The sequence below is a fragment of the Gymnoscopelus microlampas genome (assembly GCF_963454915.1).
Source record: "Gymnoscopelus microlampas genome assembly, chromosome: 11".
Taxonomy (NCBI): domain Eukaryota; kingdom Metazoa; phylum Chordata; class Actinopteri; order Myctophiformes; family Myctophidae; genus Gymnoscopelus; species Gymnoscopelus microlampas.
Window position 1 is genome coordinate 22,725,632 of NC_139948.1, and position 24,247 is coordinate 22,749,878.

The window sequence follows — 24,247 nt, forward strand, 5'->3', positions numbered from 1 at the left end:
AGTATCATCAGCTTGAGTGACATTGACCTCCCTGAATTATATGGTCCACTTGTTAGACCACTTGTATGAGAGGCCCGACTTCCTTAAGTGTTCTGCCTCGAGCCATAAACTGCTATGATGTACAGGCTAGTGATGCACTTTCAATTTGTGTTTTTATGGTTGGAATTTTGTTAGGGATTTTAGGTGGTTTTCAGTGTTTTATATTTGGTTGTTCATGTGACGACGTGCTGCATGCTATGTAATTTATTGTTGCTATGACATTTTATTGGACTATTTTTATTGTGTGTTGCCGGATTATGTTGTGTTTACTCGTATTTATTTACCCAATTGAAATCAAAATTATTCATTGTTATGCTTGCCCTTCTGTGCGTCCCCTGGACGGGAAGGGTTGGGATGTCTTGTGTTTTGCTATTATACCATAAGATCGAAGCTTACACTCAGAATAGGCCTGCCCAGGCAGGGACTGAACCCTAGCTGACTGTTCTGTGAATACATAATGAAACATGTATGACATATTGCATAAGAACAAGATCTGTATTATGACTGTCTGGATCCCTTGAAGAGTCTATTAATCACTCTATTATGTACTGACCATAGTTCTGATGTTCTTATAAAAACTAGTGATGAATGAAACTGTGCACACACTCCCTGGATGCCAGAGCTGAACCTCTGCCCCAACTTTTTCACACGGGCCTGTTATAGCGCCACCAGGAGGCCGATTTTTGCAAAACACATTTTTTTACAATAGTCCTACAGATGTTGTCCAAACATCACGCACATCGGTACACAGTATCTCTATTGTCATTAAACGAAACGGGTCTTTCAGATTTTTGGTTGGCTAAGTTGTCTTCCAAAGTTTCCAAAAGGCTTTTCTTCCAAAGCAGAGGAAGAAAAGCCACTTGACATTTTTCAAATCAGCCTCATGGTGGTGCTATTACAGGCCAATTCGTGTTTTTACCTACAGTATAGCTGCACTGATCTGTGTAAAACTGTGTATGCACCAAGGGGCAAGGCTTGGATACTTACGATGAGACCAACACGGAAGCTTATGAATGGCCAGAGTGAGGCACTGTTTTACCCTGCGCCGACCTGCAGTGTCAGAAAGAATTAATTTTAACGCGTGAATGGGGTTTTGGCAAACTTTAGACTATATTTTCTTACCGTAATAAAAATTGTCATAAATTCTATATGCTTCCAGTCGCTAGTTTAAAGTCTCCTTTCAATCATCATGATATGCGTTTTGCTAAATTATGGTCCCATTTATTCTAAAATTGACGATAAAGTAGGCTATGCTCCAGGAGGGGCGGGATGATTTGATTGACAACCTACACAACCAATAGCATTCATTCCCCGCCCTACTCTTGATTGACAAGCTACCCAACCAATAGCATTTTTGGGGGTTGTTTTCCGGTTCGCTGGTCACGTGTCTGGTCTCAACCAATAGCGTTTGAGTTCCGGCGTGGCCAACTGTATATATTAACGATGGAGTAATGCACGTTTCTGAACTATCGGCTTCATTTCGTTCTGTAGAAAGCAGGGGAGTGGCTTTGTCCATTCTTTTTTACAGTCTATGGTATGCACACTCCCGAGAGGCCAAGGAAAAACCTTTGCCCTGCATTTTTCACATCTGCCTTTTATAGCGCCACCAGGAGGCCGACTTATGTAAAACACTTTTTTGATATTGACATTAAAGTTTGCAGGAGTGGCCCGTTTTGAACTAAATGTCGCAAATTATGAGCTGCAGTTTGCGGTGAAACTTTGAACGCACATTCGCACTACGTTGAGGAACAAATGCCACCCTTTTAACAATGCCCTATTATTGCGCCACCAGGAGGAGAACTTTTTTTAATATTACTACATCCAAACATTACGCAAATCGGTACACATTATCTCTATAGTCATTTTTCATATTCCATCCTAATTGGTGAATTGCTAACATTGCTGGCCCACAATAACCTACCTGACCTGGCGGAGACCTGTGCCCTGAGGAGCACTTTTTCTATAGTTTAGACCGAGACCGCTTCCTTCACTTGGAATGGAGCCTGCTATGGTAGTGCCCTGCAACCCTACTCCGTATATGCGGTTGAAAATGGATGGAATGGATGGATGATTGAAATATCCTCATGATTTAGGCCTATATTTAGAAACTACATGTGGACCTAATTTGCAGTAAACGCTAATTCTCTCCAAAACTGGATACTGACTTGAGTAAACTGCAGCTCTTTATTGGTAAACCCTATTTTTGGCAAGAGTCAAGACTGGACATGTGTGTTGCATATTCTCATACTCTACTACTTATTGCCTATACTTTCCTGCCTTAGCCTAATAGTTATATTATTATTAGTATTAGTATTATTATTAGGCTATTATTATTATCATTATTATTAAATAATAATAATTATAATACTGTATTATGAATATGAATTATATTATTATTATGTATTAATAATCGTAATGATAACAGGTTGTATAAAAAGACAACTGTGGCCGAAGTGTAGGCCTAACAGCGGTACCACTCGGTCTACTAAAAGCTAATGGATGAGATGGCGAGACTTTGGTGTGATGGACAATAATCCACCATTAGCACCACAAAATAAATAAAACAATAAATAACAGGTTTCCGTTTTCTTTCTTTTTTTCTTGTGGCCCCCCAACTTCAAGTAATTTCACAATTGTGGCCCCCTGCCCTGCCTAATCTAGTTGACTGGTCTACTTTACAGTATGTCTTCCAGTCCCAGGCCTCCCAGCTGTTCAGGCCCTCCAGCGTAATTTGTCTCTCATTGGTGCAATGAAGGGTGCCTCTAAAACAGAGGTCTTCAACAGGGGGTCTGGGACCCCTAGGGGGTCCTCAGAGTTACTACAGGGGGTCCGCCAAATCTTTGTGTGATTTTTACGTTAACCACTTCACCAAAGCATCCCTATTCTGAGGAGAACTTGAGTAAATGACAAAAATAGCAGATCTACAAGCACACAATGCCTCGCGCTGCGAGGCGTTGTGTGCTTGTAGATCTGCTATTTTCAGCAAAGTGGTTTGGTGTAGGGGGAAAAAAGAGCAGACTAAGTATACAGAGTGAAAAGTCAGGTTTACTAAGTAGCCTATTGTTTAAGTGCATGGTTAAATGTCTGGAAATACACATTAACATGAATCCAACATGATAGTGCTGTGAAACAAATCTAAAGTATTTTTAACGTATTGATTGTTAATTGTAAGAGGACCTCAACGGAAATAAGTCTCAGGACTTTCTTGTGTTATCCTCGAACTGCGGTGACCATGTGGTTTTGGCTTTTCAAATAAATCAAATCAAATCAAAAAAATGCAGCTGCCGATGAAATCTATGAAAAAATAAATATTTTTACACAATATATAATGGGGGTCCCTGCTTTATCTCGCTCTCAGCTAAGGGGTCCTTGGCCTGAAAACGTTGAAGACCCCTGCTCTAAAATTATTGTACGGGGGGAAAGTCCGAGATTCCGCCAGTTGCCGTCTGGTCTGTGCGTTCTGCAGGTGGATGGGTGGTGAGTCAGGGTGGGTGTGGGCGGTAGAGAGTAGGCTGTCCACAAGTTTCCTATGGCGTTGTGGGCATCACAAACACTTCCTGTCGATTTGATCCCTGATACCTATCAAATCGACAGGAACTGATGCCCACCACAACGCCAGAGGAAACTTGTGGATACCGGGGGGGGGTGAGAGGGGGCTTCCTCACACCATCTCATCTCGACTCCCACGGCGTCCGCTGGCCAGCTGCAGCACGATATGGTGGGATCATGTCCGGGGATGAGATATACACAGTCGAAACGAAGGGGGCGGATAGGATTATTGTTATATTTAATGCAACAGCAAACAAATCAAATCGAAAGTAACTGCATTCACCAGTCACACGCGGTCACAGTAAGCGGAGCTGGAGCATACCTCTTCCCCACCACCACACGGTAAGGTCCACATTCTTTTTTTCTGTAATTGCTGCATGATGTTGATGAGCAACAGGTAGATTAATAGTTTCGAGTCACTGCAGTTTATGCTCAAGTGACCCAAGAAGTGTGTAAGTGCTCTCCAGCCGCATGTCTGTCTGCCTGCCAGTCTGTCTGACGGTCAGCCTGTCTGACACTAAGTGCTTCTCTGTCTGTCACCATGGTTCATGGTGCACTCCCGTGCCAACACGGGAGTGCGTATAGCGGCTACACGCAGATTTGACAGCCTTTCCACGACGAGTCTGACTCTGAATAATTATAGGCAGACCTATTATTCGCAGTGGTGTAAAGTAACTCAATACATTTACTCAAGTACTGTACTTAAGTACAATTTTCATTTATTTTACTTCTACTCCACTACATCTCAGAGGCAAATATTGTACTATTACTCCACTGCAATTTTTTGAAAACTTTAGTTATTTACTTTGTAGATTTTAACATACATTAACCACCTATACTTTTTTGTAACATTTGTAAACCTACATTTTGATATAAATACTTCTGTAGGCTACTTTTACTCAAGTGCATTTTGAATTCCGGACTTTTACTTGTAACAGTATTTCTACAGGGAAATATTGATACTTTTTAGATTTTTCCACCACTGATTATTCGCGCCATGTGTTCGTCTAAGCTACACCAAAACTCACGTCTGCTACATGCATGTCTGGCAAAACATCACAATAGGCTGTTTGAAATCAGCACACATAGCCTACACATCTGTACACAACACGACAGTTTGTGAGAGAAAATGTAGCCTACTTTTGTTGTATAAAAAAAGAAGAAAGTTTACAAATGGCGTAATCGTGTTATTTGAGACCACGACCACCAATAACATACATTTTTATTTGCACACAACCAATGGTAGGGCTATTTGATAACGAAATTGCACATTCTAGAATCATTTATGAATTGAATTCATGGCGAGAATTTATAGGTCTACTTTTATTTCTTTATTTTATACAGCCATTTAGCTATTGTCTGTGGTCCCTGCAGGAAGATGATACAAATAATAAGATAGCCTATAGTAGGGGAGATTGGAGTCAAAAGAACAGGGGGCAAACGTAACTCAATAATTCTAATTAGAAATAAACTAGAGGGGTGAAACTTGGTGTGCACATGCTCAGTATAGGGTCCTCTCTCTGCCTATGGAAGGATAGAATGATCATTTCATCTCGGCAGAAGTTTTCAACAAAAACAGTTTTTGAGGTGTAAACGTAAAATATTTTCCTTCTGCTGTTTAAAGATAAGATGTCAGCTGATTTAAACTTAGATTAATTGTATCTCTATGTTATTGGTCACAAATTCATTTGTCAATTGTAACAAATGTGTTTTCAATGCAAGCAGATTTTTTTGTCTGGGATTACATACTTTTATGTTAGTTGATGAACATATTTCACTAAATGTCAATACATTTCAAAGTAAAAATACATTTAAATAAAAAATAGCTACATTTGAAAAAACGAAATTGAAAAATAAAATAATTAGAATAAAAATACAAAATAATTGTAATTATGTATGTAAAACATTCAAAAGTAAATACATATTGTGTTATCTCCGCTGTCATGCCGCAGTGCGTCTACGTAGGTGATGGTGGTGCGCCTCTTTCCTTTCATGGCTTTGGCCTGGGTTGGCTCCCACAGTGTCAGTTTGCTTGTCAATACACATTGAAGCTTGTGCACTCTCTGATGTGTATGGGATATTGGAGTTTGTTGCTGGTTGTTGCTGGTTTATGTGTATGGCATAGGCCTACTGGTAGGTAACATGCGTGTGTGCGTGCGTGCATGTGGCTCCAGGGAGAAGTTGTCTATACTTTAAGGTTGGTCAACCTGCCAGGCTGCGCAAGCACTGCCATCTACTGTATGTGCAAAACTGGGGATTTATAGATCCATACTGGGGACTGGGCCAACTCAGCGCCCCAACACACTACTCAAGTTGAAAGGCATGTGTGGGTCAAGAAAGTACATTTTATGGTACTTAGAAAAAAAACAAGAAAAAAAAAACAGACGTTAGTCCTTTTCAGGGCTTCATTGGAGGGGACCCACAAATGTGAGCGTTAACCTATATTTAAATATGAATTAAATGTATTTAATGTAAATAAATACATATTTATATATAGTTTCTGTCATGCATAAACCTTGTATCTCCATATTTCTCCATGTTCTTTTTTCGTAAATTAATGTCCTACTTCGTCATTCAAGAGTGTCACACAAACGTAGTGAACATAGCCGATCTACAAGCTCACAGCGCATTGTGATGTGACGCATTGTGAGCTTGTAAAATAGCTATTCTCACTATTTTAAAATGTTTTTAAAACTAGAAAAAGTGCTCCTCGGAGCACAAGTCTCCGCCAGGTCAGGTAGATTATTGTGGCCTCCTGGTGGCGCTATAATAGGCCAAAGTGAAAAGGGTGCCATTTCTTCTTAGGCCTTGCACGAGAATCGGACACTGCATTCATGATTTGGGGCATTTTGTTCCAAAAATGTGGTTTGCTAAATTAGGCCTGCTGGTGGTGCTATAACAGGGCAATGTGAAAAGGGTCGCATTTCTTCCTCGGCCTAGTGGGAATGTGCGTGCAAAATTTCACGGAAATCGTTCATGATTTGAGGAATTTTGTTCAAAAGAGACCTATCCTGCAAACTTTGGAAGCCAATGTTAGCCAAGTAGGATGGAATATGAAATATGGGACACATCCATCTTGATCACGTGACTAAAGAAATACTGTGGACCGATTTGCGTGATTTTACAAAAACTCAGCCTCCTGGTGGCGCTCTAGAAGGCATAATGTGAAAAATGCAGGGCAAAGGTTTTTCCTTGGCCTCTAGGGAGTGTGCGTGCAAAGTTTCACGCAGATCAGATCAGTTATAGCTAAAAACGTGAATCGCCTGTTATAGCGCCACCATGAGGCTGATGTGAACGTTTCAAGTGGCATTTCTTCCTGGGCCAAGTGGGAATCTCTGTGGAAAATTTCACGGAAATCGCATGCTGCGTTCGTGATTTCAGGCATTTTGTTCAAAATGAACCAATCCTGCAAACTTTGGAAGCCAATTTTAGCCAATCAGGACGGAAAATGGAAAATCAGACAGATCCGTGTTGATCACATGGCTATAGAGATACTGTGTACCGATTTGCGTGTTTTATGGACAAAATCTGTAGGAGTAATAGCAAAAAAATTGTTTTGCAAAAGTCGGCCTCATGGTGGCGCTATGACAGGCTGATCTGAAAAATGTGGGGCAGAGGTTCTGCTGTGGTATCCAGGGAGTGTGTGTGCGCAGTTTCACAGCGACAGGGCCAACGGTGGCGGATATTAGCTGGTCGCAGACAGAAGGACGGACACACACACACACACACACACACACACACACACACACACACACACACACACACGGACGGACGGACGGACAGGGGGCAAAACATACTCTCTCGCCATGCCTTTCAGCCAGGCGGAGACAATAATCTTATATATTAAAATATGCCCATATACAGGCATGTCACTGTGACTCAGACATAACCATATACAAACCCGATACACACATATATAGGCATATATGATGATCCAGTTGTCCAGAGCCACAGATACGACGGCTATGCCCGTATATGGTCATGTGTATATATGGGACCACTAGGAATAAAAAAGGAACGTTTTTGACTACAAGGTTTCTACATGACAGCAACAATATTTACATTGAAGCAAATTGTTGATTGGTATCAGTGCCCAGGGTCCCACTGGCCCTGTGTGTGTGTGTGTGTGTGTGTGTGTGTGTGTGTGTGTGTGTGTGTGTGTGTGTGTGTGTGTGTGTGTGTGTGTGTGTGTGTGTGTGTGTGTGTGTGTGTGTGTGTGGGTGGGTGGGTGGGTGGGTGGGTGTGTGTGTGTGTTTAAGTAGAGTGTGTCATAAAACGCCCTAGGACATTCATTGTAAAATCGTACCACTGTATTATTGGCAAACTGTTAATAAAGTACTCAATGAAAAAAAATGGGCTAGTAGTCGAGTTGAGCCCCCAGTGCCCCCACTAGCGCGCACATAAATCGGCGCCTATGATCTGGCCTAATACACAACCCTACATTATAGGTCGTTGACCTTATATGATATGGAGGGTGTTAGCCCAGCTCTCTTCTCTTTAAGTAGGCGATGGGGCGGCAGAGCGGTTGCTTGGGAAAGGGAAGGTTACCGGTTTGATCCCCAGCTTCTCCTGGGTTAGTGTCAAAGTGTCTTTGAGCAAGAATCCCTAACTTTCCCTGATGAGCAGCTTGGTGCCTTGCATTGTTTCCTCTGACGTCTGTGGATGTGTGTGTGAATGGGTGAATCTGTAATGAACATTGTAAAGCGCTGTGTATAATGGCGTTTCATAAATACACCATACCAATTAGGAGCCATCACGTTCACCTTTTTGCTGAAAGTTAGTAATTTATCATTACCTTACTAACAACTATGTTAAACACAAATGCTGTAATTTCCCAATACACCCTTCCTCCGGGCAACACTTTTATAGTTCTAGGCATTTAGTGGTGGCCGTGTCCGGTCATAATTAGTGACAGTGTTGCCAGATGATAATTCTACCCTCTGTACGATGGACAAAACCGAAGGGCAAAACCATTGCCACTGCCGATGGGACGGTGCTCGAGGTAGTCGAGGACTTCAAATATCTCAAGGCCTGGACTGCTTCAATGGAACAGGATGTGAAGGTCCAGAGGGCACTTGGCTGGGATGCCCTACATGGGTTGAGAAGAGTGTGGAAATCTGACATCATGGGAGAATACCTCAAGAGGCGGATGTTCGTAGCTACAGTGGAGTCTGCTGTATGGGGCTGAGACATGGACACTCACAGCACAGCAGGTTTTGAATTGTGTATGTGTCTTGATGAATTGAATACATAGGACCACAATGGAAACACAATGGAAACTTTTTGTGTTATCCTTTTAGCATTATTGTATAACTGTACCACTGTACTTTTTGCAAGCTGTTAATAAACTATTCAATCAATCAGTCAAAAGGGCCCTGGATGGCGTCTACACAACAATGCTACGAATGGCACTAGGTGTCACATGGGAGGACCACATCAGAAACGTGGACCTCTATGGGGTCCTACTGTACCACAGACCAGGTCCAGACAAGGTCAGAGAGAGAAGGATGAGGCTGGCAGGGCACTGTGTCAGGCACCCAAAACTGGTGACAAGCAAACTGACACTGTGGGAGCCAACCCAGGCCAAAGCCATGAAAGGGAAGAGGCGCACCACCACCTACGTAGATGCACATGACAGCGGAGACATGACAAGACATGACAGCGGAGATAACACTGCAGAGCTCAAGACCCTGATGTTAGACAGATAGGAGGGTGTGGAGGGCAGCGATTCAGGAGTCCTGAGTTGGTGTTGGCTAGACCGTACTTTCGCATCGATAATTTCAATTGTTTGGATGCTTTGAAGGGTACAACATCCTTGATTGTTGTTACACAAAGTAGTCACGTACACATAGACTGCTGATTTTCACAGTTACACCGTGTGTGGAGCATGGAAACACACTGAATGTCAACTCCATGCATACAACATGAAATATGTATATATAAATATATATCTCTCATTCCCTCTTCCTCCTTCTCATCCCTAATATTCTCTCCATCTTTCTCATTCTCCCTCTCTTGTTGCTCCACATCTTCTCATTATCTCACTTTTTATCTCGCTCTGTAGCTCTTTCATTTCAATTCCTTCCCCCGCCCTTCCACTCTCTCTTATCTGTCTGTCTGTCTCTCTGTCTCTCTTATCTCAGTTCAAGTCCCGATGAAGACCGTGACAGCATGTCCACATGGAGAGTCCTAAAGTTCTTGTTTCTTTACGTAAGTCACACACTGATGCAGGCAGCACTAAAAGCTAATTCATACTGCAAGACAACGTTGAGAGATGACAATGTTGGAGAGAGCAAGGGATGGAGATAGAGATGAGAAAAACTAAATTATAGATAAAGAACAAGTAAGAGGGTTGGCCCTAGTTTCAGACAAAACAGCGTGAACTGTGTGAAAAAGCAGACGGTTAGATGTGCACCTTTAAAATGTCTTGCTGTGTGTTGTTTCGCCAGGTGTTTCTTATGACGATTAACTCCTCAGAGGCAGGCTGTGGTGAATACTTGGACTCAACCATTGAAGAGTGGGTATGTCTTCTTTGCCTTGCTTCCTGCCTCTGTCTTTAAGCCTTAATTTGTTATTACTTTCTCCTGCAGTAGTAGTTTGTCTGTAGTGATATTCTTGAGTTCAAAACCATAATGTATTTTGAACTTCTGTTAATTCATGCAATTTTGCTCAAATCTTATTCCTCTTTCTTACTACATGTCAGAGCAATTTATCTGTCACTTATCACCTATCAGAAGTAAGACCCACAGGTTGAGAACCACTGACTTACAGTACGTCTTTAAAAAATGTAAATTATAATCTAGTCAAGTAGAATATAAATGGTAAGGAAACAAAATGGTATGATAGGATAATGTGTGGGTGGACGAAATATGAGTTGAGTAGATTCTAGATGCATTTGTACTGTACAATGGATTGTTATTAATAATCAGCCTCCCTTTATCTCTGTTCTTATTCTTTAGTCAGTGTATGTACTTGTGCTGCAAAAGCACTCCATATGGAATGTGCCATTTATAGTTCTCCATTTATTACAATATTGCATAGCATGGAGATGCAATGTTTATATCCACGATCACTGTAATTGGGACAATATTTAATGTATTCTTCTTTTCACTTTTTCTTTTTAAAGAAGCTATCAGGCCTATCTGAGGTATCTATGTATCCAGTTAAGATAGGGAGCAGTGGAAAGGTATCCGTCTGTCTGTCTGTCTGTCTGTCTGTCTGTCTGTCTGTCTGTCTGTCTGTCTGTCTGTCTGTCTGTCTGTCTGAATTAATTAATTAATTAATTAATTAATTAATATTGATGTATCAATGATGAATTCTGTTACTGTATACAGGTCGATGTAATCCATGTCCTGAATAGGTTATGCTGTGCAAAGCAAGAGAAAGAAAGAGGAAATGATTTAATGTGTAATTTACTTCGACACTGCGGGGACGGGGACAAGGTGAGACAGGTATGTCTGTCTATCTGTCTGTCTGTCTGTCTGTCTGTCTGTCTGAGGGAGGAGCTCTTGCTTTGTTTCACTCTCAGCTGAATAAATAATGGTTTTACATGCAGTGCTTTTGACATCACTATTAAAGCAAGGCCATTAGGTTTGTGAGGTGCATTAGTATTCAAATCTGTTAATTAAAACGCAGAAGCTCTTCTTTATAGCTTATCGAGCTGAGATGTCCACATTCCGCAACAACATCACTGAAATCCAGTGAGTCAGATGACTCATGCTGTATTGTCACATGGTCAATGTCATTCTGTTTTTGATTCATGATTTATTCGCAAGGCTATATCAACATTCGGAAAAGCATGTGTGATGGTCCTTTTTCAACCAACTGAAAAAGAATTCCTTTGGAGATTGTTTTCGCTTGGTTTTAATAAATCTTTTGAAATCGAAAATTACACGATATTGGCCTCACGATATCGATACTATATATGGCACTTTTTTATTATGAAAATATATGGGGGGGGGGGGAAGCAAATGCAAACAAACACTTATGTTTTTGCATTATTATCATTGCCAAAAAAAAATAAGTTAAAAAGAAAATAAACAGCAAAATGTTTTATTACTTAATTCCCAGCTGAAACTTCCCTCTTTGTTTTCTGCTTTCTAACACAGGAAAACTGTGTTAGTTCCAACTCTGCTTTGGATGATGCTGACATGAATACAACTAGATTTGTGATTCTCTCTGCCCTCCGCTGTATTATTGCTGAAGAGGTTGAGATTGTTATTGAAGGTAAAGAAGATGTAATCATATTCAGTGATTGATATACAGTAGTTAAGAACATAACACTTTCTACTTACAACCCATCCTGATTGCCAGCGAACGATCTGGTGACAAAATCACACAACAAACTGTCCTGATATGTACCGTCGACCATGGTGTGACGACATAGCCAGAATCAATGAAATTAACTAATGAATAACTAATGAGAGGAAAGGAATAGAATAGGATGAACACTCTCTCAGCCCAACCCGCCTGGCTTCCCTCCCCCGAACACAGGCCAATAAATTGCATTCGTATAGACACTCATCAAAGCCGTATGCACCACACTGAAATCTTTTACATGCATCCAACGTTTTCTCTTTCTATTTACCAGGTATTTCCTGGTGCACACTGTATAATGACACTTAAAAAAAGAAATATGGAACCAAAGGAAGATGATTACTGTTTATATTGTTCCATTTTACTGGTGGTTTTGCACATCACAATGTTTTAAAAAAGATTGATGGTATCGTCAAAATATGGCAACATAAAACATTGAGCTGATCTGAAAGGAATTTATAGTATATGTTTTACTTTCACTGACTATATCTCATTTTACTTTTGTTCCTGCATTGGCTTAGGTTGTGCTAACCATAACAGTGAGTAATGTATCTCTCTCTCTCTTCTTCATTTGTGTGTCTCTTTTCCTGTCTGTGTGTGTGTGTGTGTGTGTGTGTGTGTGTGTGTGTGTGTGTGTGTGTGTGTGTGTGTGTGTGTGTGTGTGTGTGTGTGTGTGTGTGTGTGTGTGTGTGTGTGTGTGTGTGTGTGTGTGTGTGTGTGTGTGCGTGCGACCCATTATACTTACAGTATAATGGGTCATTCCTGCAATATCATTCAACATTTAGTAAATTCAGCAAACCACACTTAAGTCATTCATATTTAACATACTGTAACTTGGACCTCATCTTTTGCAGATAACCTTTTTCAGTGCACAGCAGTAACATCTATGACCAGTGAGTACCCTACACATTATCTCTTTAATACAGCTTTCTGAACTAGAAGAAAAAGTGTATATATGTATTACGTATCTCTGCAGGGCTAACTGCTACAGAAGCAATGATCCTACTAAAATATTTAACTTATACCATTTTTACTAGCATTAAAGGGATACTATCCCGATTTTCAACATAATAATAATAATAATAATACCTGGAATTTATATAGCGCTTTTCTGGGTACTCAAAGTTGCTTTACAAAGCTAAACTAAGTAGAACACAATGAAAACAAAACAACTTTAATAAGAAAATACAGAGAATAAAAAGTTAAAAAGGCTACAGAAGGCCAGGGAATAAAACAAAAGTTGAGACTAGGGTGGTAGGAGATCAGCTAGGTGGGGAAAGCAGTTGTGAAGAGGTGGGTTTTGAGGGAGGTTTTGAACACGGCAAGGGTGGGGGTGGTTTTGATGTGAGGTGGGAGTGGGTTCCAGAGGGTGGGTGCTGCAACGGAGAATGCCCTATCACCCCAGGTGCGCTTTCGTTTTTTTGGTGGGGAATTTGACGAGGTTGGCATCGCTGGATCTGAGGGAACGGGTGGGGACGTGGTTGTGAAGGAGGTCGGAAATGTATTGGGGTGCCTGGTGGTTGAGGGCTTTGTAGGTGGTGATGAGGATTTTGAAGTTGATTCTGTGTTTGACCGGGAGCCGGTCAAACACATGAGATAACAACATCTATAATTGTTGTAGGTTTATTCAATGTAAAATTCAGATACTGTATTATGTTTTCTACTAGGTACTGCTTGCCCGTGAAGTTCATCATAGGAAATGTAGGAATACAGAAACGGGCTTAAAAAAGGGGATTTTTCTCTGTCAATATGGATTGTACTGTAAATAATGAGCACCTTAAAGAATGACCACCTTTATCCCCTGGACCAGCCACAAGGCTAGCGGAGTTCTGTCTCTAAATATGACCACTTCACATGGCAGAGAGCAGTGTGACGTGTGACTGGGCAGGTTAATCAACAATTAACTGAAATGCACAACAAAAGTGTGATTGTGTCCCATTAAAGAATGTGGTCACTCTAAACGTTGTTCTTAAACTTTAACCTTGGCATCCCTATTTTGGGCATGTGATTATAGCTGAAACGTTTTCAAAACTATAGTCATTTTCCAAAATAGCACATATACAAGCTTGTGTTGCGATGTGTTGTGTTGTGAGCTTATATATTGGCTTTTGTTTTTAGTTGTAAATAGGGCTTAAGTGGTTAGTCTCCTCTATCATCATGATAACTGTTATTTTATTTAAGTATTGGGTGTGTTGGCATACAGTATAATTTCTCCCTACGTACTCCCTTCCCTCAAAAAGTTTTGCCTTTTTGCCAGGCCGCCATTTAAATAAGAATTTGTTCAAGGTTAAATCATATAAAAATGATAAATCTGTTATTTTAGGTCCATCTACACCTGCATCAACTGTGCCTCAAACCACACCCTCACTGACCACAGCAACAGCAACACAAGTGGCAAAACATACGACATCAACACAACCAATTACAACAAGACCAACATCAACAACAACAGAGACAGTCACATCGATTTCAACATCAACAGACATACAGACCGGTGACACCGGTGAGCTATTACATTTATATAATAATATAATATAGATTAAATATACAGTATAGATATAGATGTATATATATTTACACACAGTATGTTCTGTCTGTAGATAGCACTTGCACACAGTCTTTGTGTTCGGGGTCTATTTTTCTCCATAGTTTTACTGTACTGTATACTGTACATTACATGACTCAGAGAGAGCTGTTGCTCCTTAGAACATTTTCATTTTTCTCTCCCACCCTTTCTTATCATTCAATGGTATATTACTGAGATCTCAATACATACAGTATTCAGCTTCTGAAGTTTTTTGTGGTTGCTTAAGTTGTAACTCACATTCTACAAAATTCTGCGTAATGTGGTTCTACTGTAAGTTTGTAACTCTAATAATATCAGTTTTATTTTTTATTTTCCTCTAGATAAACAGAAAGATTCGCAAACATGTAAGTACTTTATATCATAAAAAGCAGATACTTTAAGTTCCTTTCCTGCGTTGTAAATCAGATGTATTGATTATAGACCAAATCAGCACAACCAAAAATGTATATCCGGGTAGATAACCCATTGGATCAGTATTATTCATACATTTTACTGCTGGAAGAAATTGGACACTTTTAGAAATATATTATTTTGTTCTAAATATCCACAGTTTGACAAACTAGACATAGCTCAGGTAGAATCCCTGCAGACTAGTACATGAACTAACATGTACAGTATTGTAATAGTAAAGTTGCAATGAGATATTCAATAATACATAGTAACTATTGTATTCGTAGTGCTAGGGTGGGTTGTGTTTATTTTGAAAACTAAAGCAACAGATGCACAAACTGTTGCTAATTCTGCAGATGGTGTGTGCAAAGATGTGATGCTGTTCGACGTTGCTCAGTAATTCACCCTTACTTTCTGTTTGATTCATTGTTATTGTCATCAAAGCACAGCTCAAGAATCCCATTCTCCCACAAATATACAGTACCCCTTCCTCAGGGGCAGAAATTAAACGCAAATCCATAGGCCCTCCCTGCAAGTCGCTATGAATATAGGCCGCTCCCTCTCCCTAACCTCAATATAGGCTGGAAATAAAGAATAGGTACATGTTACAAATTGGTCAAAATGTCAGTTTGCTTTTAGAAGAAACACATGATTGGTTGGTTTTGCTTTCTGCCCACCCCGAGACCAGCACTGTTGTGAACAGGTGTGAGTGTGAGCAGGTGAACTAACACACAGCGTTATCAATGGACCCCATTCTAAATAAGAAAAGGATATTAATGCTACTGTGCAGCAATGGTCAGGGCCAGGAAATGGAAGTGGAAAAACAAAGAAATATAGAAAGGAGGAAAATAGGAGGGCACATCAGCAGAACTGTCTGGATCAAAATGTTCTTTAACCATTCAAGTTATTTGTCTCTAATTCCACCATATGATTTGGTTAGTTACCCAGAACCTTGTGACTCAAAGTGGAGCACTCTACTGACCAAGCTACCCAGGCACACACCTGGTTAGAAATATAACCAAGCAAAAGTGTATTGTGTATAAATGTTGTTTATTGAATATTTAGCAGAGTTGTACTTTAATTTTTGCTTATAGTCTTTTGCATTACTCAAGCCATTAGAGCTCCCAGCATGCATAAATATTAGTTAAAAACCTTCATGCTAACCTATGTTGTCTAGAAGCCACATTTTAACACATAGCTTTGAGCAAAACTGGGCAACCCAGTTAACTTAATTCAGCTGAATCAATTTCTTGATGTATTTTTTATATGTTGAAGCCTAATATAAATCCACACAGAGGCTGTCCAAATATCAAGTAGTCTTTTAGGCATGTTCCCTTGGGTTACAAACCCCAAGTATGGCCCTACTACTGTGAATGAACGTTTGAGATGGTTAACTTATTTGTGCAACAAAGGGGAGAGAATAATTAATAATTAATAATGTAATTTGTTGCTGTAATGTTGAATGCAGTGAATGCAAAATGTTTTCCTCTTTTCCTAATGTTATATGTATTTTCCTATGTTTCCTACAGTACACAACGTTGAAGATAATACCAGTACAAGACCAGTGTTGGGCAAGTTACTTTATATTTTTAATAGATTAATTTAATTACATATTACTTATTACCTTCATTTTAAAGTAATATATTTTGTTACATATTACTGTCTGAGCAAGAGTAATACATTAAATGACTTATTACTTTTAAATGGTGCATTTATATAGCGCTTTTATCCAAAGCGCTTTACAATGATTGTGCCATTCACCCATTCACACACACATTCATACACCGATGGCGGAGGAAACCATGCAAGGCACCAACCTGCTCATCGGGAGCAAAAGGGGTTCAGCGTCTTGCTCAAGGACACTTCGACATTAACTCTAGGGGAGTGCCCCAGCCCGGGATCGAACTGGGAACCTTCCGGTTTCCAGTTCACTCTACCCGGCCACTTTACCCCTGAGCCACTGCCGCCCCCACTTTTAAATTACTTTTTACCAAAATGGCCATTTAAAAAAAAAACAAATCAATAATAAAATAATAATCAATCAATAAATAATGTAATTATATTGTATGCTCATAGTTGTTCTTCATATAGGCACTACTGTATATAAGCCAATTGATTCATTTATTAAATGCATGTTTATTTATTCGACTTAAAACAGAGTAGACAAATCCCATCATAATTTATTTATATTTTGGACAAAATAGCCAATTTTACATCGAGTTGCCCAGATGTGCCTATTGTGCTCACCTATCCTGTATTCCTAGTAAGCATTGACACCTATTTGCTATTAAATACGCAACGAAAATGATCAGATTGATCAGATTTAGAACAAGATGTTCTGATCAGGAGATGCTTGGTATAGCCACCTGTGTGACACTGCTGTTGGGGTGTTCTGTTTTTCTGACGGGACGGGACGGGACGGGACGGGACTGTTTGCCTTGTTTTGGGCATGCTGTTTGATCAGACAGACCACCATGTGTGGAATGCGTTAACGCACTCACTTTAGCGTGCGTTTTCTCTTCAGTTGTGGAGATGTGGTGGAGTTAGGCTTACTAAGCTATCATCGTTCCAAATACCCAGGCGCATATATATATACCAAAGCACTCGCCCCTAAACACAGTCGCCCCGGGGCAAATCCGGCGGTATTCACCTGGTATTCCTAATCCTAACCTCAGTAAACTATGCCTAAACTAAACCTAACCTTATTCCTAAACGTTACCTCAGTAAAACGGTGCCAAAACCTGACCTTATTCCTAAACTTAACCTCAGTAAAACTATATTTCTAACCTTATCCTCAGTAAAACAAATACAAGAATACAAGAACCGCTTGTCTGCGAAAGAAATGGGGGTGACATGTTTAGGGGCGAGTCTTCCGTTTACCGTTTCCACCTGACAGTGCGGGCAGCAGCATAGAGCGCAGACTGAACATAATGGCACCGGAGGTCCAACCTGGGTCCTACGACAAACTTACTGGCCTTCTCCTTGTGTTTTATTTTGTTCATTACTGTTAAATTCAGTGCTGATGGACAGGGGGGGATGTTTATGAAAGAAATACGGAACAAATTGTGTCCCATATTGGTTCAAAACGGGACGATGGGACCCTGGTCGGTAACGCGGCAAGTAACTTGGCTAATTATAATAGTAATTCTAATGTATTACTGTTTGGCGTTTCGGTAACGCGTTATATTACCCGTTACCGCAATTTGGTAATATATTACAGTAACGACTCGTTACTGTAATGAGTTACCCCCAACACTGTACAAGGCACAAAGATGATGAAAGATTAATTGGATCAGATGCAACATCCAAACATCTGACTGGTACAATAACTGATATTGATGTGGTTAGGATTATTTTGGGGTTTGGGTTACTCTATTATTTGGTGGGGAAGGGATGTGGAATGCCTTAATAGGATATTACAGTAGTGATGGCAACAGGCTTCTGGTTTCTTTGTTTTTTGGCAGTCTTGTCCATCTGTCTGTGCCTCTCTCTGATCCTCAACGCTGTCCTGGTGCTTCGTCCGACGATACAGTCCTACGCTTGCAGGGTGAGTGTGTGTGTGTGTGTGTGTGTGTGTGTGTGTGTGTGTGTGTGTGTGTGTGTGTGTGTGTGTGTGTGTGTGTGTGTGTGTGTGTGTGTGTGTGTGTGTGTGTGTGTGTGTGTGTGTGTGTGTGTGTGTGTGTAAAAATGGTAAATACTGCTTTCATATAGTGCTGTTATCCAAAGCGCTTTACAATGTGCATTACATTCACCCATCCACACACCCATTCACACACCGACAGCAGATGAAACCATGGAATGCATCAACCTGCTTATCTCAAAGGCTCTTTGACACTAACCCAGGGGTGGCCGGGGATCGAACCGGGAACCTTCCGATTACCAAGCGCCACTCTACCTCCTGAACTACTAATATGAGCAAGGCACTTCAGGTTGCCTTCAGCTACAGTGGAGCCCTAACATACATTTTCTATTATAGTTTTAAAAACAGTCAACTTTGCCTGTTTCATGCTTGTAATTTCTTTTTCAGAGGGCTCCAGTTGAGGAGGATGGAACAATGACACAGAATACAGCGATGATACAGGTGTGCAGGTTTAACTATTTATTTACAAAAGCACTTTACAGCCATTCTTACAGCACAAGCTCTTAATCTAAGGCTGCTACCTGCTAGCTCCTTCTTTTTCTTTTGACAAGCATATGTTTAGATGAAGGCAGACACATCTGTATATATTCTTGACCTACCAATAACAGTGTCCACGTAGTGTTCATGTTGTGCACACCTCTAATATCACATGTTGGTCAGCAGCTACTGTTGACCACTGATGACGCACCATCTGTAAAATCATGTTTCATAAGTCTTAATATAACACCCCCAAAGGTCAAAATACTAAAGTGTGCACTGTGACTTTACAACTTTATGGTATAAAATATAGAATATTACACATTATGTTCGGTAATTAATTCCTTAATAATGGTAATGGTAAAACTGATCAGTTTCAGTGTGTGTGTGTGTGTGTGTGTGTGTGTGTGTGTGTGTGTGTGTGTGTGTGTGTGTGTGTGTGTGTGTGTGTGTGTGTGTCTGTGTCTGTGTACAGCTGTGTGCGATTTAGTGCATAACATTGCCATTCACCTGCTTCAGTAATTAGTGGTTTTCAGTTTGAGAGAAGCCCTCCTGTTTGCCATTAACCACAAAAAGACTTCCAGATACCCCACCCACATACCCTTCACATGCCATGCCCAAAATTGGGACGTCTGGGTTAAAGTGGTTAATACTGAATTTGTGGAAGACGAGTTTCTTTCTCACAACAGTCTCAGATGTATTCTCACAAATGCCTATCTTACATTTGTCTAAAATACTCACAAATACTTTTAAAATGTCTATTCAGTGTTGGAAATGAGCTTCCATAAGAATGCCAAGAATTCAGTTTCACAGGACACAAGATATTTGTTTGCACTGCCACACATTCATGGTGGCAGAATAGCACCATGTGTCTACTGTAGAACAACAACAGGAAGAAGAATAGCTAGCTAAGAGATGAGATTGTTTTAAGATGTATTTTTTGGCATTTTCTTATGCTTTACTTCAGTTAGATCGTTCGAGCAACGAAGCAGGGTGGAATCAAAGGAAGGGAAGGCTGCGCCTCCGATCAGAATCGAGTCGGGTCTTCATTGAAAGTGACAGCCCCACCCAAGAATAAGAAGATGGGCCATCGTGTGGGTTTTTCGTGGGTATCTTGATATATATAAATTGCAAGTGTGGTTTCCCCAAAACAAGTCGTGGGTTACAGCTATCGGTGCACAGCTACCGCTGTGAGAAATAACGTTGGAGGCCATGCAACATGCAATTCAAATGTGGTGTTGATCTGGTCTTGCGTTCATATGGTGTTTAGTTTTTAAGACATAGGCCCCTCCCACAAAATTTGCCCACCAATTATATCACTCCCGAGATCATGTGTAATTAATTTGGAAGGGATTGATCCCCAAATATTTTTTTTGCAACAAACGGTAAACTTCGCATTTGTGGCGGTCCCTATGGGTCAAAGTGGAATAGCTTTTGGTGCTGCATTGACTACACAACCCTCAACATGTGATTCTAATTTGGACGTTTTGTTCATGATTTTTGGCATTTTTTGTCAAATGCGCCCCTCCCTCTAACTTTGGAAGCCAAGTACGGCCGAACGCATCAATAAAGGCAGAAAAAGCCCAACAAATAACAAAAAGGAAAAAAAAGGCCATTAGGTGTAATTATTAATGTCCAGTCCACACAGAGGCTGTCCAAATATCATATTAAGTATATACTTTGCAGGCCTCTAAAGTGATGCCAGTGAAAAACTGAAGCAGGGAAAACACACAAAGATTTAAACCCTGATTTGGCTATGACAACTGACATTCAAGATCTGAGCTGGTCTGCACAAATTAGGACAGGTCACCATGGACAGTATAGGCACACATTATCTTGTATTGTGCCTTGCACCAGTCCCAATTATAGCAAACTTATTAGATTTTTACAATTGGAATCTGGAAGAATCTGACCATGTTCTTGTAGTTTGTGATGCCCAATCCTTTGCCCAACGGCAAGTGTGTGCACCTCTATTAGAGTGCTTGTTAAATATGTGATTCAATGTGTTCAACGCTTTAACGACTTATCCCTACAGAATTGACCAGGGACCCTAGGGTTACTAGGCCCCTGCTAGGCCGCCTCCTTTTTCCCTCTACACCAAATCTCTTTTGCCGATCTACAAGCTCACAGCGTGTCGCAACACAACATGTTGAGAGCTTGCAGATCTGCTAATTTCACTGAATGTTCATCACCAGAATAGGAACACTCAGTTTTATGTGGTTAAGATGTGAAAAGGCGTACCAGTATGTCTATAGGACTGGCCCAAATGACTTTAGGCTTCAGATAAATCATTAGCTTTGGGAACTGTGTGTGTGTGTGTGTGTGTGTGTGTGTGTGTGTGTGTGTGTGTGTGTGTGTGTGTGTGTGTGTGTGTGTGTGTGTGTGTGTGTGTGTGTGTGTGTGTGTGTGTGTGTGTGTGCGCGCGCGTGCGCGTGTGTGTGTGTGTGTGTGTGTGTGTGTGTGTGTGTGCGCGTGCGTGTGTGTGCGTGCGGTTACTTCTTGCTTTACATATTGTTTTAAATTTTAATCTCCTTCACTCTTTCGGTTTTTTTCCTATCTGTCTCTTCCTTTAATTCCATTCAGATTGACGGCGATGATCAGAATGACACTGATGATGACGACAACATCAGTGTCTGACTGACCTGTTGACCATTCTCCTCTTCCTGACCAACAATCTCCACATCTGGTTACATAAACCGTCATCCGTTACGTCCAGCGGCCTCCTGGATGATACCAAAACATGACTGATTGATATGTTACGTTATTGGAGTATCAATCATGTGACTGCAAATGCCTTGGGTTGACTGAGCGGAGACTTTTTTGTTCAGACGTGGAACTTACGGAACAAGACATGGCATGTCATGGGTTCTTGGCTGCAGTACAGGAGATGTAATTTAGCTTTCTACAGTTCAACAACAGTGCTACACAACAAGTTCAAACAAGTTGAAATTGAGTCTCTTTTTTTATTCAATCAACAAGTTGTAAAAGCACGAGAGTCTGACCATGGAGGTAAGGTTCACACTCTGTTCCAAAGCCAGGGAGGTACAAGGTGCATATCCCTACGGTGGGTCTTTTGTTAAGGAATGCACTAAACATTTTCCGTTTTCTTAAATTTAAGGAGCACAGCTGGTCCCAGTTAAGCGATTGGTTTAGGCCTGGAATGACCTCCCAAATCAGTCAAAAACTATTTGCCAGTTACAAAAAACCTTGAATAAATTCCATACCAAGAAATGTCTGTTGTAAAGGTGTCTAGTAACACAATCCAAAACATTTAAATTCCCTAGGGGAACCTATGACAGCTGCTGAAAATTGGGATACCTGCAATCATATGAGGGAATTCTTTTTAGCATATGGCTAAAGTAGCATATGAGGGGTCAAACTAGTGGTTTTTCATGATTTTGAATCAATTGCAAGAATTTGTTTTGCACCAAAGACCCTTCTTGACGGAAAAACAGCCACGCTCACTTTTGCAGCTTGTCGCAATTTTGGTGAAAATATATACTGTATTGCTGGGTGCATTTTGGAGGACTGGAAGCCCATGGAGCCCTGTGTTATTCCCCTCTTTCCTCTATGGATTTGAAAATCTCCAGACTTAGGGACTGAGTTAGACCAACAGGTGTTTAGTATGGTGCAAGGGGCGTTCCCCTGCAAAAGTTGCAATCTTCAGACACCAGCCTTATCCCTAAAACACTTGCGCTACCCGTTACATTATGCATACTGTAGGTGTGGTTTGGGCGTTACATTAATAAAACCAATCACCATGCCAGATGCCATTGCCTTTAACACATTGCCTGCCAGAGTTTTTTCAGATTTTTAGCTGTTGCCTGCCAGGGTTTTGCCATGTTTTTGGTACCTGTTCGCGTAGCCACAGATTTTTTTCCTCCAGTATGATTGATCCCCAGATGGTTTCTAATCACAGATGAGATTCAGGTGTGGTTTCACAAATGTCAACGAGGTCATTTTGACCTCGTTGACATGTTTGGTTGATGTTTCAATATAGCTCAAAAGCAGTAGTTTTAAACCAAAAAACAAAGTGAATTGTTTGTCCGTTTGAATTTTAACATTGAAGTGAATGGAGCAGCAAATCTTCGAACATTTTTAGCTCCTAATCTGTTCATAATTCGACAAGGGTTGAAATTATAAAAAAATGCAAAAAAAAAAAAAAAATTTTTTTTTTGAAAAAAAAAATTTTTTTTTTCCTTTTTTCCAAAGACGTATATATACGTCATTGGCACGCAACAGCTGATTTCTAAATGACGTATATATACGTCTTAGGCAGGCAATGTGTTAAGAGAAGACTGCGCAAGCCATTATCTCCAGTGCAATCTTACGCTCTCTCCCTCTCTGCCCATGGAAGAGAGACGTTGCCTTGGAATATAATTATATTTGATTGATACACAGAATTATCACTCACACATTGCTAGTTAAAAAGAACTTTAAATTACAGCAATCTGCTTGTGTTCTGGATTAATTAAACAAAATGGTCTGGTGTGGCTATAGCAAACGCAAATCAAATGACATTATATTTGTCTATGATAAGCTTAACTGCTGATTAAAATCAATTTATTGACACAAGGAATTAACAGTCACACTTTTAAGGATTACAGTAAAATTGTAATGACCATGAATTGAATCACATTCACAATCACTTAATTCAGAAGTGCCGGTGCGTCCCTGTCCACTCACTCTGACTCTGCGGCCGCACTGAGGCGCCAATAACGTTGGACACTATACACCCGATGTTTGCTTCAATATTACTGCATTTTATCCCAGGAATATTACCAGGGATCTCCAGTGACCTGAGCTGTACCCCTCTCTCATCTCCATAGTTAAAAAGCTTCAGAACAAAAACACAGAGTCTGAGCATCAGGTACACTGTATGCGAAAAGCAATGCTTGTCTGACAGATAGGAGTAGGATCCTATAGGAAGACCGGAGCCCAGGGCGTCATGGGCTGTTCACCTTTCCCCTTGTGCTGTGGCAGTGGGCGCTACTCTCCCTCTACCAGCCTGGGGAGAGTCCTGAACTGAGCTCATGCTTCCTTCAATGCATGAGGAGTGAGCAGGCCGCTTCTTATCACCCGACAGGGGGAGTTTCCCTGGTAGGACGTAGCGCATGGAAGGAACACGTTATTCCAACCAGTTCCTTTCCCCTCCATCAGGCGTCCCGGCTGACCAGGGGAGGCAGTATAGAGTATACGAGGAGAACATGCAAACTCCACACAGAAAGGCCGTTTCGCCAACCCCATTT

The 24,247-nt window shown here is 40.7% G+C and overlaps 1 protein-coding gene across 9 annotated transcripts; it reads left to right on the top strand.

Annotated features, from left to right (window-relative positions):
• Nucleotides 1-3,660: 3,660 nt before the first annotated feature.
• Nucleotides 3,661-22,315, top strand: LOC311054958 (uncharacterized protein). 9 transcript variants are annotated; one of them, XM_084071006.1, is made up of 15 exons: nucleotides 3,661-3,930; nucleotides 9,653-9,798; nucleotides 10,038-10,109; nucleotides 10,715-10,774; nucleotides 10,923-11,039; nucleotides 11,697-11,814; nucleotides 12,426-12,443; nucleotides 12,759-12,797; nucleotides 14,228-14,407; nucleotides 14,812-14,835; nucleotides 16,411-16,452; nucleotides 18,346-18,428; nucleotides 18,909-18,962; nucleotides 19,970-20,103; nucleotides 21,582-22,315. In XM_084071006.1, the coding sequence occupies exons 2-15, from the start codon at nucleotides 9,760-9,762 to the stop codon at nucleotides 21,637-21,639; spliced, it is 1,038 nt and encodes a 345-aa protein (XP_083927132.1). In that variant the 5' UTR covers nucleotides 3,661-3,930; nucleotides 9,653-9,759; the 3' UTR covers nucleotides 21,640-22,315. The 9 variants fall into 9 exon arrangements, with proteins under 9 accessions (XP_083927132.1, XP_083927130.1, XP_083927128.1 ...); XM_084071004.1 differs by having other exon boundaries at nucleotides 9,732-9,798; nucleotides 19,966-20,107; XM_084071002.1 differs by having other exon boundaries at nucleotides 9,732-9,798; nucleotides 19,966-20,103.
• Nucleotides 22,316-24,247: the final 1,932 nt, after the last annotated feature.